A 16,581-nucleotide genomic window follows, 5' to 3' on the forward strand; every position below is an offset into this window, starting at 1 on the left:
TGTTTTAACTGGTTTTGCTGCTGCACATGGAGTTCTAGTTAAAGATCTTTCTGGCTCTGCATCTTTGCAGTGGCATTAGCTAAGTTACTTTCTGCTCAATTCTGCTTTTTGAAAATGTGTTTGTGGTTTTATGGCCTTTTAGGTTTTGGGAAGTTAACTTTTGGTGTTTTAACAAGTAGGATTTTTGGATTCAGTTTTTGACTTTTTCTTCAGGTTCTTTTATTTATTTTTTGTGCTTTTCTTTAATTCCCCATTTTCTGTATACTTTTTATTTGTGTTTTAGAATTTCACATTCCTTGGTTATTGTTTTTGAATTTTAATTACTATTATACTAAATACTTAAAAATTACATTACTGAGGCCAAATATTAATTTGGATGATAATTACAACAGTAACACATCTTGATTGAACGGCACCCCTAAATGATATAAAATTTCATCTCACCTTTTGTTTTGCTTACTTTGTTTTAATGTAAAAATGATACAGAATTTGGTTAAACATTGGGACTGTTTCATAGCATTTTTTGCTAATAGCAAATACTCTTCACAAAAAAAAAAAAAAAACATTTTGTTAATTGTTCCTAATTTCAAAAAAGTCTACCAGAAGCTGTGGAATTTCGATTACCATGTATTATTTTCATTAACAAAACAATAGTCACAACTAGTAATAAGTAATATTCCATAAGCATATGTTGCTCATGTAAAGGGTTCAATTCCTTTGTTGAACTTGCAGATAATTAACTTTTCCTCCTCTATCATCCATCGCCCCACAGTTCAAATTCTCCTTGAAAGATGATGCTGTAAAATAATAGATATTAGGTTGTGAAAAAATTCCTTCTATAGTGAGGATTCAATATGATACATTAGTCTGGTCTTGGGTTCCAACAACCCCAAGGTAAAGGATGTTAATATCTAAAACTGTTTATACAAAGCAGACGGATGGTTTCTATGATTCAGGACCTATTAAATCATTTTTTTCTTTTTTCGGTGACAGAGGCTACCATCCCATAACATCTTAAACATATAGTTGGCTTGTTTGTATTAGGACCCTATGATTCCTTTAAATGGAACTTGGGAGTATGCTGCAACAAATGGAGGTTCAGTTACCACTTGGTCGATGGTCTGATCCATGGCCTAATCCCCCTTCTGGAGATGGAACCTTTCAGCAGTGAGATCCATGGACTCAGTTTGGTCTCCCTTTACGTTTCTGCAAGGCTTTAGCAGTTAGAAGTACCTGGGATGGCTTGTTTCTCCATGGAGTCAGACAATTCCTTTGTTTGTAGATTTTCATTACAGCACAATCTCCGGGTTCAAATTCATGTGCTTTTATTCCTGATGGGCTAGGAAGTTCAGCTTTTACCTGCAGGTATAAAGACTTAAGAGTTTTGCTTATTATTAGTCAGTACTGCATTGCATCATGTGTTTATTATTTTTCTTTTTTATTAATCTTTAGAAAGCACCTTGAGTTGAATGTAAATGTATGATAAGGTGCTATATAAATAAAATTATTATTATTATTATATGTCAGTGCTGAAAGTTACTTACGGATCCCATAGAGAAGGAGAAGATGCCAGCTGTTGTACTGGTTCTACTATTTAAAGATGTACTTTTATTACAGTGCTGTTAAAGCAAGTCTAAATGATTTCAGTAAGAAAGCTAACTTGTAATCAGCTCAAACACTCACATTTACATATCATTTTTATTTATGCTACGGCTATTTTTTGACCAGTAATAATAAAGTCATGCATAAAACTCAAGGAAACCCTATTTTAGATATAACAAACTTGAAAACCGGAGACAAATATAGTTGTGCCAACAATATATCAATTTATTATTTGACTAAATGGTAATTTTTTTTAAACAACATCATTACTTTAAAAGGCAAAACTCTGAAAACAAATTTACTAAATTGATCAACATTGGTACATTAATTGAGTTTTGTCCAAAAGCGTATGGTACCATTTAATGTTTAAAAGGACAGAAGAAAAAACTTAATTCTTGTACAAAATCAAGCATGGCAGCTTCAAATATAAATTCATAATATGCTGAACATTCATTTTGTAGAATTGTATTATTAAATGTAATTAAAATAGTTCCTTTTCCATTTGCATCGATAAGGGTTTGCTACTATGCAATATATTATCATGTAATATTTTATGTATACAGTATTACTTTATATAGAGTATTATTTGAGATTTCTGTGCCACTTTGTTGTTTTATTCAGCCTTTATGCTCATTACTGAGATCTTACAGTGCTTTATTTTTTTTTAAGTTTTTGCAATATGTATTAATGTTAATATGCAGTATTTCTGCTCCCAAAGGACCAATGGTGAGCTAAAAAGTGAAACAGTCTGACCTAAGAGAAGCAGTATCACCTATAAAGGTGTGAATAATCAATTCTTTTGTCTTCTTTATTTGTTAAGCTAACAGAAACACTCCACACAGAGCTGTGAAAAAATCTTTTCCTTAGCCAACAGATAACAGTTATTTATGCTTCCTGCATTATATGATTAATTAACACACTACCTAGCTCTGTTGCCTCCAGTTTATAAGAAAGTAATAAAACTTTATTTAAACTTAGAACAACAGCTTGTGGCTCTGCTTCCCACTCCGAGCTATAACTGACTGACATGAACAGGTTTTTTAAGAACACATTCAGCAAACAGGTCTGAATACCTATTCGTGACACCAGCTGAAAAGTTAAAGCTTTCAAACCAGTGGATCTCTCTTTTTTTATATAAAGAATGTGTTGTGGAAAACATATGGTCAGAGACTTCACATGCAGATGACACAGAGAGTATGAGCACACTAGATGACGGCTCGTTTGGCCATGCTTCTTAAACTACTTTTATACTTTAGCAAACAGAGGTGTCTGTGAGATTCTACTGTAGCTGCCGCTGTAGCTTGTCTCAGAAGCTTTATTCTCAGAGTGAAGAGCTGGTTAAAGGGAAGTCTGTGGTTTGCTAGGGGATTTCACAGAAGTAATAAGCTGATAAAAACTGTTTCTTAGATGGCATACAAGTAAAAGGGCACTGCAGTCTCTATTGACAAGCTTCATTTTGTACACTAGTGGTCTTGTGCTAAATATAATATAGTGCAGATATCATAAACCAAGTATCTCATAATGCTCTGTAATACACTCACACAGGCGATTTCCAGGAGTTTACTGCCCATGTCAAAAGAAAGAGACATAAGTACTATGCTAAGTAAAAATACAACACTGGCACAGTAATAATAATACTGTATCTAAAAAATAACACTGTATACATAAAACATTAAAATATGTTGCATAGTAATAACCATCCTTGACAGTTTTGTATTAAATGTGGCTTGGTTTAAAATCAATAAAAACAAAATAGGGAAATGTAATGCCAATATAATTGTTCATTCATTGAATATAACAGCTTGAACTTTTGTGCACAGTATAAACTGGGTAAATATGAATTTTAGCCATGATGTTTGGATGGATGTTGATCACGATGAACAAACAGGGCTGCACAGAAATTATAGTGTATCTCGGTCATAACTTCAGGTATATGTCTCCTTCATCTCTGCATTTATTCAATAAATGCAAAGATGTTTGTAAACTAACAAACAACAAGAATACCTTAAACAAGTTTATTATTCATTTAGAGAAGAAAAAATAATAAGTGGAAAACAGCAATCTGTGTCAAAGACATAGCTAAAAAAAATAATCAGTACACTACAACTGAAATTTAACTTCAACCAATACATAAGGAAAATTGAAACCTGCAGTAAAAAAAGAAAAAAAAAAAAACATTTAAAAATTCTAGGCACAGTCCGAGGCAATATCAAAGACACAGAGGCAAGAGGTTAGTGTGCACAATTGAGTACAAAAAATACAGGCGATCTGAATAAATAGCATTGCCGACCATACAGTTAGACCTCATATACCGATCTAATTGTTGCTTCTTTGACAATGTACAGCAACGTGCTAATCCATAGTATTGCAATTATATTAAAAGACATCAATCACACAGAGATACAGTATATATATTTTTTTCTTTTAGAACTTGTCACCATGTAAGTTTAAATATATTCCAATATTAATGTCAAAGGTGGCTCTGAAATATTTCGTGATAATGTCTCAGTGGGGTTAAAACAAAAATATGTGGAAGAGAACTGAAAACATGTGGAATCAACAGCATTATACATCCTCATGTGCCTTTAAATAAAAATAAAAACATACATGCACAAGAAGAAAGATAGAACTATTATAAATAAAAATGCTGGCCTAAAAACCCTTATGGAACTCTCATAGAGTAAGCGACAATAGTAAAGGCACTGATGCATGAATGTCTCAATGTTATACAATATGAACTGACATTGTTCCTAATTTACAAAGCTGCTAGTCTTATCTGAAAATGCAGAGAATGTTGCTGTTATAGAGATGTATTTCAAGAATACATTTCTCCTATTGGAAATGGCTGATTTAAGAACATAAGAATCAGACAAATTAAAAGGAGACCATTCACTCCATCAAGCTTGTTTGGTTATCTAATAGCTAAGTTTTCCTAATATTTCATTCAGTTACATTTGTAAAGTTATGAACCTTTCTTTTTCAACTACGTGACTTGATCATTTGCTCTGCATTCTCATAACCCTTTGCGTTGCAAAGTGGGCCCTTGTTTCTGTCTTAAATGGACTTCAACTACAGAAACATAACAAAAGACTATTCAATCAGCCTAGTATGTAGAACAGATGCCTTAAAAATTAAGATTCCAATGAGTTTTTCCTAACTTGAAACACAAGTAAAATAAAATTGAAACAAAATCTGTAGCCATTACAGTGCCCTGTAATAATACACTATGCTAGTGAAAAGCCTTTTTTCCTTCTGATTCACTGACACCTAATTTGAACTGCTGTATGTTTGTGACATAAATATATATATATTTTGATAATGTATAATGTTAAAAAATAATGTTTAATATCAATACTGTTAAACTGCTGGAATATCAAAACAATGAATTGATTACTGTAAGTACAATAATAAAGTAACATGCAGCAGACAGAATTCACAAGTTAGGTGTAGGTGATTCTTTGTAGAATTTGTATTTGTTTAAATGATATTTATCAAAGTCTTCTAACATACTATAAATGGATGATGCAAAATTAAAAGCACTTAAATCTAACAAGAGTAAGTATATTTGAGAAGTCAAACATAAACAAAGTCACTTTGAAAAAAACTTTACCCACAGTGAAGGATTACATGAAATTTGTCAACCACAAGTTTTAAATATCCATCAAGTACTATAAATGTAATACTGTACACAATAATTGTGTTTGTGTATATAGTGTGAAAAAAAACATAAGTAAATAGTGTTTTAAATACACATGTCCTAGTTGTGATTTAATGTAATTTCAAATTAATTAACGGCCATGTAAAAAAATGCCGAATGACTATTATGGTGCTTTTGTCATGAGTAATTTTTTAAATACACTGCTCCACTGCACTTTCCATGAGTTCATGTACAGCGTAATGTAAAAACACAGAAAGGAAAAAAATGTTGAATGCTAATAGTAAATAGAGGCACATAATCAGAGACGCAATATCTGTTTCCATCCAAAATATTTTCTAAAACAGATTTGTAATAACCTACCTATTAAGTATAAAATGCTATATGTGTTAATTTGTTTTTTGTTTTCCCCAGTGTTTCCTGTTTAAACTTCAACATAATGCAAGAGTTGTTTAGGTAGTTTTATAGAAAAATGGGACCTTAGAACTTTGTTTCTTTGAAGCCTACATATTATTCTGAAAGTCCAAGGGGATTCGTGCCGGCTTAAATAGAGAGGAAGAAATGATCACATTACATGTGTGGCAAGATGACTGAAGTGTCTTATGGACACCATTTGGGATGGTAAGAAATGTGATATTGGTGAATTAAGGATTTTGTGTATATTGTGTTCACAGATCCCTCTCACTTTTGGAAAACAAAAAAACATAAGAAAACTGAATGGGGCTCTTTCTGCTTCGAATGTAAAGTGTTTATTGTGTAATTATTCTTGAAATGTGAGCAAGTTGTCTCTTTATTATATGTAAAACTTTAGTTTACATTGGATCAACTGGGTTGGACTTGACCACAGATAATCCCAGAGGTTCAGCTTTCATATTATTTAATCTCATATACACTGCTAAAAGCTTAGGAAAGCTAAATGATAGCAGGATTTCCTTTTTGTTAAAGGAGCCATCTATTACCAGTTAAATTATAGGTATCATCCCCCATCTTAATACTGTAGTCATTAATAAAACCAAGTAATCCAGCCTACCCTCACCTAAAAGTATAAATTTGTCCAAAACAGAGTACCAGTCTCTTTGTCTGTGCACATACACTCACGGCAGTCAACCTGATGTGCGCCTTTAAACACAGGAAAAAAAAACTTAAGTCACTCCAAGAACCTTACACAATCTTGAAAAGAACATACAAATGCCAGTAGAATGTAATCCATGTACCACCGCTTCCAGCACCCACACATCAATAAGTTTGTTCAAACACAGTTGCCCTAGACCTCCAAAGACCAAAATACCATATTTAGTCTGTAGTATTTAAACAGTTCATCACGCGGCAATTGATGTTTTTATATTCAGTGATGAAAATCGTAATGCAAAATGATTACTTAGTATTTTGTAATACATTCAGACAAAACATCTTCCAACAGGTCATTAATTAAGAAGTGTACACACTTGATTTCGGGACACTTTCTGATCATGTGCTTTGGTACACTCACATTCTTTTAATCTAAGCCTAACATTAAATAGTAAATAATGTTACCCATTGAATACGTTCACAGAACTTTTGTCACATTTTATCTGTCTTCTCGCCCATTGCATGGCTGCACTTGGGCCCTCATCTGGGATCCTGAGTTGGTTTGTCATGTGGTGGGTGTGACAATGTTCTGTATCGGCGCGTGCTCCTAACCCCCCTCTCTCTCTCTACTGAAGGACTTCACAGGGGTTAGTCCTATAATGAGGACAGAATAAAAGCCACTTGTCACATTACTACATGGAAGAAGCTAAACAAAGGTCTGTGTCACCACTAAGCCTTGTGAGTCTCAGAAAGCCGGCCTAAGGGTCTACTTGAGGCTCCGTTCATACCTAAAACAAAACTTACAACAACAGAGTGGCTACTGCAATCCAAAAAAGAACCTGAGGAAGGCCTTTTGAATTGTGAGAAATATCAAGACCCTAGAGATGGTATGGTTCACCCATTTAACAGTCTTTGTGTTCGTTTGTCAAGGATGCTATAATGTATATAAGTTTTTTTATCTTTTATTTTGAATGATGTTTTAAACATTTTAACTCACATAATATCCACTTATTATGCGTAGCTTGAAAACAACAAACTGATTACTATTATTGTCTTGAACTGTGTCATAAAATCATCATATTGGGGGACTATAAACTAAATAGTGTAAAAGATTGGAGAATTGTGCATTTCAATTTTATATTTTAGAGATCACATTTACTATAATGTAAACCCTGTTATCAAAATTACACTTGGTCTTGTTTGTGAATTGGTCAAACCATTCTGTGCATTTAATGAATACAGAAACATACTTAAAACAAAAGACATGGTATTTTTTTCATACTGCTAAGGAGATTCCCCTTCCATCCCAGAATAAAATAAAATAAAATTTCTTTTAATTGTAATATTTTCTTTAATTTTTACCTACATAATATGTCACTAAATTAAATAATAAAATACACCTCAGAAAGCCAAGCCTTCATATATGGGTTTACAAGCAGTACACTGTTTGCCTTCATAAAATATGATACAGACTGAACCTTCCAAACCTGTTCTATGCACCTCACGCTAGAGGGTACATCAGGTCCTCTCTTCAGATTAAGATGGATTAGTTCCAATGAAATTTCCACAAAGTGGATAACTATACCACAACATTTTATGATAACCACCAATTTCATAATTTTAGATGAATTTCTCTTCTGTCTAGATGAATTCAACTATGAAGTGTTTTATTTAGCAGACACTGAATCATTTAGGAAAGAAAAAACAGAATATCTTCCAAAGTTTTGCCACCATTAATGTTTTAAAATTGGAGTTCGAAAACTCTTACATTGGTAAAATACCTCTGACAGCATATAAGCAAAATCCACATCTTTGTCTCCTTGTCATAGTGTGATGAAAAAATATGCTATGAAATAATTCTGTTATCACAGTAATGAAAATGAAAAAAACACTTAGGACCATTCTTGTTTTCCTCAGTTAGTTTATCCCTGTCATCTTAAAAAGTGATCAATTTTGTCTTTTTCAGTAGTTCAGACAGCTAAACTCTAAAAGGAAAAATAAAAAGTTTTTTTTTTTTTTTTTAAGGTTTGCTTGCAGGTTGCTTCTTCACTACTCAAGTGTCTTTGTTAGATACTGTATTGTTTGTAGCCAAAGGCAAAGAAGGTCAGGTGAGCAGCTTTAACTCCTGATATAGAACAGAGTGTTATAAAAATAAGATTCTTCATAATCCTCCTTGTGGTTGAAGCTGGACGGAAAGACATTTCTAGTAATAGTCTTCATAATTCTTGGGATTCAAGCAGTAGAGAATGGCACCACCAAATGAAAAAATGGTAGCCCCCCAGGCAAGCCCATAGCCCCAGTTAAACTCATGGTATATTTTCAAGATGACAGATTCGATGAACTTGATGGGATAGAGGACAAGACTGCATACCTGGAGGACCACTGAAAGAAAAAAAAATCACTTGTTAGTAAGGGAAACTACACAAAAATAGGATACTCAAATCTATTTAAATATTACATTCAACATACTGTATTACTCATTGATGACTTTTAATTGGCTATGTGTTTGTTTGAGTGTGTCCCACTGGTTTCTGCCTTGTGTATAATGCTACTAGGATAAGCTGCAGGCCCCAGCATCCCTGAATTAGATTATCATGGTTGGAAACCAGATGAATGGATTATATATTTAATTTAATTCCCACGATATTTATTTCTTATTTTCCTACCATTATAATGTTATAATGAAAAAAGTCAATGTGGCTAGAACATCTAATTCATTTTCATTTACCCTGGGGCATGAAAAGCAAATGTCTTCCATGCTGGGATATGAGTCTTAAGAAATTTATGCTGGCACTGGACACAGTTAAATTTAGAAATGGATATTTAAACACCATATGACAATACTTTCGTAGTTTTTATATGTGAATGCACAGTTTCGCTCTGTCTTCACACCCACGATCACCAATCCACATGTGCCAGGCAGACAGCAACATTATGGAAAGTAAGAAGAAAAAATATTTTTTTCTAATACAGGAAACTTCATTAAAGTTGGGAGCATGCGCTGATAGCGTGTTACTGTACCCACCACACAATGAAAGGTTTTGGCTAAAGTTTTACAGCCGGATGCCCTTCCTGACCCTAACCCTCTCTATTTTAAGGTTTGCATACGGTGTTTATGGATTTGGAGAAGGCTTATGACAGAGTGCCATGTCAAGAAGTCTGGGGTTCCATGGGAGAGAAAGGAGTATCAGAGTAGTATGTGAGGATTGTCCAGGATACAGTATATGTGAAAGTGAGAACTCAGGTTAAAAGCAGTGTTGTTCCTCTTTGATCTGGTTATGGATGTGTTGAGTAATGGGATGAAAGACCAATTCCCCTGGTGAATGCATTTTGCAGATGACCTGTATTGTGTAGCACCAGAAAAGAAGAAGTGGAGAGGAATTTGTAAGAATGTGTGGTAAAGTGAGGTCCGCAGCAGATTGGCAGTTTAAATAAATAATCGCTGCACTCACTTCTTTGTAGGGAGGGTACATGATAGTGTGGGGAGAGCGGTTCCCGTGCATGATATGGGTGTGGGCGGTCCTGCATGGTGCGCAGGTGTAGGATTGTCCGTGACACTATGCTGGGAGCTGATTTTTGCCATGGCTGTGCCACATCCCCATTTAAAAAGGCACAAGTGTTAGTGGGGGGGACAGAAAGGAACAGAAACAGAGAGAGAAAGGACAGAACGAAGGTCAGATCAGAGGTTAAAGGATGGAGAGGAGGTGCTTAGGAGAGAAGCAGGTCGACGGGAATGGTGCCAAAGGTGTAGCATACAGCCAGTGCTCATGAGGGGAGCTCAAGGATTACTCCTGCTGAGCATCCAGGAAGCAGGAGGGATCATAGTGCTCAGGAGGATCCTCTCACTGGGTGGAGCCTGTGACTGGCAGCAGTGGCAGGATGGCATGCTTTTGCCAGGTGGAGCCTGGATTGGCACCAATGGCCGTGGGAGCAGGGTCTGGTGGCTCCCCATGGAAAGCCGTGGATTGGGCAGCGGGGACACAGGCCAAGATTGATAGGTGTCTGCGCCTGTTGATAGACATCTTTCCGTGCTGTGAGGTCCTAGACGGATAAGCCGGAGAAGTTGTTAAAGGGAAGCACCGGGGACTGAGCATTTTAAAGAAGACTCCTGTCTAAATTTTAACCTCATTTTTAACTGATTCTTTTTCTATTTATTGATTTTGACTTCTACCATTTAATTTTTTTATGGATTATTTATAAATTGAACTTTTTTGAGCACAGCATTTTTTGGACAACATTTGGATTTTTTTTATAATAAAAGCACTTGCACTTTTCACCATCCCTATGCTTAGTGTGTTTTGCCTTCATCATCACAGCTCATCCGGTTACGTTATCAACGGTGTCAGGTTCAAGAGGCTCCCAGTATGGAAGAGGAAGCAAGGAGACCATCACAGAATGGATAAGGACTTTGGAAGATGGAGGACTAAAGATAAAAAAGGTAAACAGAATATATGGGATTTCATAACGGGTCAGGATTCAGAAGTTTGCCTGCAGTGAGAGCTATTGAAAAGAGTGGATAAATTTAAATTTCTAGGATCAGTGGTAGACCGACATGGAAAACTAAATGCAGAAAAACCCATAGAGTACAATGTGGAAAGAACAATTGAAAGAAGTTATCAGGAGTATTGTATGGTAGGAAAATTGAGGTGAAGGTTACAGGTAAGGTTTTTAAGACAGTGGTAAGACCAGCAGTGATGCACGGAGCTGAGATATGTCCAGTAAAGGGAGCACAGTAGTAAACATCAGATGTGGCAGAAATGCTGAGATGGGTGTGTGGAGCTGCAAAAAAGACAGAATAAGAAATGAAACAGAGGTACAACAAAAGTGGGAGAGATATCTAAGAAAGTACAGGAAAGTAGGTTGAAGTGGTATAGACATATGATGAGGAGAGACAATGAATATGCGGGCAAAAGAGTGATGGGAATGAAAGGGGAAGAGAAAGCGAGGGAGGCCAAAGTGGAGGTGGATGGATAAAGTAAGAGAAAATCTGAAGGAAAAGGGCCTGACTAACATGAAGGTTCAGGACTGTGCTGTTTAGAGAAGGTTGATCAAGCACATTGATACCACGAAGAAGTGGGAAAAAATGATGAGAAAGAAAAAGAAGAAGAAGAAGGATGTGACATTCTAATCCTTGATGAAATCAGTTTTTCATTTTAATATTACATTTCACTTTCCATCTCAAATTGAATATAGCTAAGGCAATAATGTTTTAGTAATCCCTTCATCTATGATAGTACAACATATTATACCTAAACAATATGGTAGTGTTCACAATTTAAAAAAGCTACTTCTTTTGATTGTAGTGTAGGGAGGAATGAAAATATTAGACTCACAGGACAGGCTACTCCCATTTAGAAGTTACCATATCACTGTGACTGAGTGCACACAATACATTATGCATGTTCAGTAAATTTCAACATTCATATACCTTGTATGCAATTTTAAGTTTCCTTACAAGTAAATTATCAAAATAAACATTCTCTAGAATTATATATTAATTCAAGAAATTCTCTTATGTTTAGTTATTTACAGTACCTCCAAATAAGAAGTAAGCAGACATTGTACGAGCTTCACGTATCTTAAATGTCTGGATGTTTTACAAATATATTGCAAACAGCACTCCGGAAAATATTAAACAACCAAAAATATGTTAAGGGCATCCTGTAGTATTTTTAATCACAAGTGTATGTCTATTATATCTATTTGTGATTTATGTACACAATAAAATATAATAGGTAACCAACTGCATTCATTACTTTACTTTTTTGACAAAACTTTTGTTTTGAGTCACCATATACAGTATATGATTTGTTTTAAAACTGAAAGTGATGACTATTACAATCTTAAGAGTTCAGCTTTCAAACTGCTTAGGGCCAGATAATACATCTATCCGTCAGGATAAATAGCATGGCAGTGGTTCAGCTTACGACACCCATGCAGCAATGATGGATTCCATTTTAAGATGCTATACACAAAATCCAAACTGGATTTGCAATTATATAGGTATAATTTCTAATATTCAATATATTCAGCTATAACTATGTAAGTATATTGTAACAGCTAAATAAATGCAGATATACAGACAACTAATATGTGCTACTAAATAATGAAACCCATACAGTATTTTATAGTTTTGCATGATAAAACATAGTTAATTTGCATAATGAAATAAATCTCAAGGCCAGAGCAGCATGAAATTAAGTGATCTCTGTAGAAATGAAATTCACAGATACAGTTGGTTTCTAAATGACCAAACCAACTCCAGTGCAGCCTTCTAGTATTTCTACATTCACCCAAGCATTAATGTTGAGATGCATGATTTGATCATTCACTGATGCTTTAGTTAAAGAGGTCTGGCAAAGATTTTAAATGTTCTGAAATCTACAAAAAGCACTGAGCTATAAAAAAAGACATTTTATTTCCACTTTTACAATTATTTTATATATTTTCTATAAAAATGATTAGTAAATTAAAAGAAAGTGTGCTCATTCACTATTTAATAAATTCACAGTTTTATTTCAAACCTACAATATGACTGTGAAACAAGTAACATAAAATTGTCTTAAAATATGTACCTTTGATATTATGGATGACCTTTTATACATTTTTAATTCAAATAATGAAATCATGCATTCATGTATAATGCCTGTCATTTACAGTGATCAATTTTGTTTTCCATCCTAAGCTGCCATTTGTGTTCTAATTGTTAATATTTCATTTAATCAAGACATTGTTTTTCTTCCTAAGAAAAGCCATCACATGCTAAACCAAAATCCAGGCAGAATCTGAGAGTCGTGCTTTACATTCATGCTGCTCATGTACTGACTCACCTACATAGTAGGAGGCTAGCTCGTTCTGTTGCTGTTCCTTGCTAAGTCATGCAGTGTGATTTATCAGACACATTATTTATACTTTTGTAAGGGTTTTTTAAACTAAGAATTTTGTGGAAATAAACATGCTTTTGTAAACTCACATGAAGTTCAAGGAAAAGATTACTGAATAAACTCTTTTTAAACTCTCAAACAATTTTGAATTCATAAAGAACAGAATCCATGCATTTTAAAGTATGACTCATGCCATATTCAATATTCTAAACTTTTGTTTTTGAGGCCAAACTAATTTGAAAAACCTGTATTACTATTATATTTTTATGCACCTAAATATGTGTAATTTTCTCCATGATATTTACCACTTATTCTCTTACTCTGCAGAATCTCCATCAAACAAATAGAGTTTATTAGATCATCAATTGTCGAAATGCTGTCTGTTTTGTAGGGAAGCCAAGAACTAACACAAAAGCAATAGGAGCAAGGTAGGGGCTTATCTTGGGCAGATTTTCCAGTGAATAAATTTAACGGACAATTCTCACTGTAAATCTGTGCTGACTTTCACAATGTTGTTTTCAAATGGATGATGTACTCTAGCATTCGAAACATGGTGTAATGGCTGCTGAAAATTTGGCTTTGCAGTCATCTTATAATAAATGTCTAGGCATAGAAGTGTGTGTGGCTGTCTGGCCCGGAAGTGAGAGGTGGTGTCGGGGTAAGGGCTCCGCCTCCAAGGAAACAGACAACTCGTTTAGCCGCTAATAACACAAGCGGAGCCAGTGCGTCAGTAAAACGAAACCACAGAAGAAAGACAAAGTCACTTAGCCGCTAACATTGGCAAAACGGTACCCATTTTACTTTTCATCCCGCCGCTAATTTACAATTCTAGGACCCCTTGCTTTTTACAGCACGGCTTACACAGCTAGTATGTAAATAAAAATCATAAAAGAGTCATTTCAAGCAGTATTTGCCAAATTAGTATTGTCTTGACTATATTTTTAAATCAGTTTAAAGGTGCCTGTGTAACAAATTGGCCCCAACACAATGAGACGGGCCGACTGCTACCGCTCACCTTCCTAACTGGAAGGCAGCTGAAAAAACAGGATAGGCCAATATTGCATATTGCACTGCCCTGCCATACGTACCCCACTTGAAATGTTCAGTTCAAACAGACAAATAAAATATATACAGTATAAAAAAAAACAGCTATAATGCAACATCTGTAAGCAATGAGAAATACACAAAAAACAATGTCAAGAAGATGACAAACAGCCACAATCCTTTTCCTGCCCGCCCCCAACCCAAAATAACCCCTATACATGCAAGTAAAAAATATATACAATGGAAAAATCACACCCCAGTCCCCTTGCAAAATTCACTTACAAGTCCAAAGTTCTTGGAAACTGTTAACAGCATGTGAATAAAGTGTAGAATACTAGCCGACCCCAAATAGTTGAAGTGTTAACTGAAAAATGTTCTACAATCAGTCTGTGCCATTGTAAAAAAAAAAAGAAAAAAAACCCAAAAGGTCTTCGTGAGCTCACCCGAAATCCACTAGTGATAACGGAATGCAACTTTTGCACTCCAGCAGTGAAACGCTGACCTCCTCCTACCAGACAGTTCTTTTTGGAGCTGCAGAACCTTTTCCCATGGCCCAGGCAGATGCTGATCTGTTTAGTTAGATCTTCTCCATATTATGTCCTCTCGATAGCTGTCCTCCCTCCTTTTGAAGAATGGTGCGGTTTATGCAAATTTCTCTAGAAAAAAGAAACCGGATGTCCCACCTTCCAGTGCACCACGGTCTATCATCAGCTATGGGCTATCCTAACACCCACACAAGCAAACTAGACAGACAGTAGAAAACACATAACATCTTTTGATGTTGCAGTGCTACAAATAAACATGAATTTTTTCAGGTGACTCCAAACTTTTGAATATGTGTCTATATATTATTTAATTGTACAAACTATAAACCTGCGGTCCTTTTAAACCACTTATGGTAAGAGTGGGCAAGGGCAGGTCACATGATATTTACATTTGTATTAAATGCTGCAGTGTGACAAGGTGGAGCCTCCACAGCAGACAGAGGAGAACATACCCTCCCAAAGTCAGGTGTCACAGGATCTCATAATGGTCAGAAGTGTGTCAACTTTTCACACAAAGCAGATGGCACAAACAAATTTTAGAGTATCCTGTTATTTTAAAATTTGTGAAACACTAGTGTAGTTCTTATTAAAACTATTCTCCTAATGTTCAACTGCTCTAGGCTACCCAACCCCTCTATGGGCACTGCAATGTAATGAGATTCTTGTTTTGTCAAGATTAATCATTACCTTTCAAAAAGGAAATGTTTATATTTACTGACCAAGGTACTGTTTATGGGGGAAAAATGTATGCAAGTGGAAAAAAATCCATCCATCCATCCATTATCCAACCCACTATATCCTAACTACAGGGTCACGGGGGTCTGCTGGAGCCAATCCCAGCCAACACAGGGCGCAAGGCAGGAAACAAACCCTGGGCAGGGTGCCAGCCCACCGTAGGGCACACACACACACACACGCACACACACACACACCAAGCACACACTAGGGCCAATTTAGGATCGCCAATCCACCTAACCTGCATGTCTTTGGACTGTGGGAGGATACCGGAGGAAACCCACGCAGACACGGGAAGAACATGCAAACTCCATGCAGGGAGGACCCGGGTCTCCTAACTGCGAGGCAGCAGTACTACCACTGCGCCACCGTGCCGTCCGTGGAAAAAAATTAGATAAATAAAATTCCCTTATAAACCCACCCACCCATTCATATTCTGACTTGTTTATGGTAGTGAAGGGCCACCACCTATCCAAGTAATAGAGTTTAAAGTAAGTGAATCAGAAGCTTTGTTATCTCAGTAAATGAGGTTATGTGGGCTATGCTGAAATAATTGAGTATCACTTTAAGCAATCATCGAGCCAATCACCAAGACAAAGCACGAAAGGCTTTCAAATATGTAAATATACGCAGCATATTCAGTTTGATATTACTCATGCAAATTCATGTATTAAACCATGTCAGTCTAAAGAGTCTTCAGAATATCTCAGACACAGTGCTGTACCAGCATCTAAAGATGCTTATAAAACCATATTAAATATTTGGATTTCATAATTTTATTGTAGCAAAGCCAGTTAAAAATGGAAAATATTTAAGGCTACAGTAATCTGCATTGTTGCTGATACTGTGACGGTCTGTGTTGGCTCCACAGACCTGGCAGGTTGAACCCAGAAGTATCCATAATGAAACCAAGGGTGAGCTGGACAAATGAGGTTACACACAGTAAGCAAGAGTAGGTACAAGTGCTCTGGTGCTTTTATTTAAAATAACCCATGTACAAAAGTGCAGTGCCTGAATAAATAACTAATCCCTAAAAAATAAGGTACAA

At 35.5% G+C, this 16,581-nt stretch overlaps 1 protein-coding gene across 1 annotated transcript in view; it reads right to left on the reverse strand.

Annotated features, from left to right (window-relative positions):
• Positions 1-1,803: 1,803 nt before the first annotated feature.
• Positions 1,804-16,581, reverse strand: part of tmem47 (transmembrane protein 47) — a 242,181-nt gene continuing 227,403 nt past the window's right edge. The window contains exon 3 of the mRNA XM_028799720.2: positions 1,804-8,707. Coding sequence (XP_028655553.1) covers positions 8,529-8,707 — 179 coding nt within the window. The 3' untranslated portion in view covers positions 1,804-8,528. The remainder of the gene's footprint in view (positions 8,708-16,581) is intronic.

The sequence above is a fragment of the Erpetoichthys calabaricus genome, chromosome 4, assembly GCF_900747795.2.
Source record: "Erpetoichthys calabaricus chromosome 4, fErpCal1.3, whole genome shotgun sequence".
In the NCBI taxonomy this organism is placed as follows: Eukaryota; Metazoa; Chordata; class Cladistia; order Polypteriformes; family Polypteridae; genus Erpetoichthys; species Erpetoichthys calabaricus.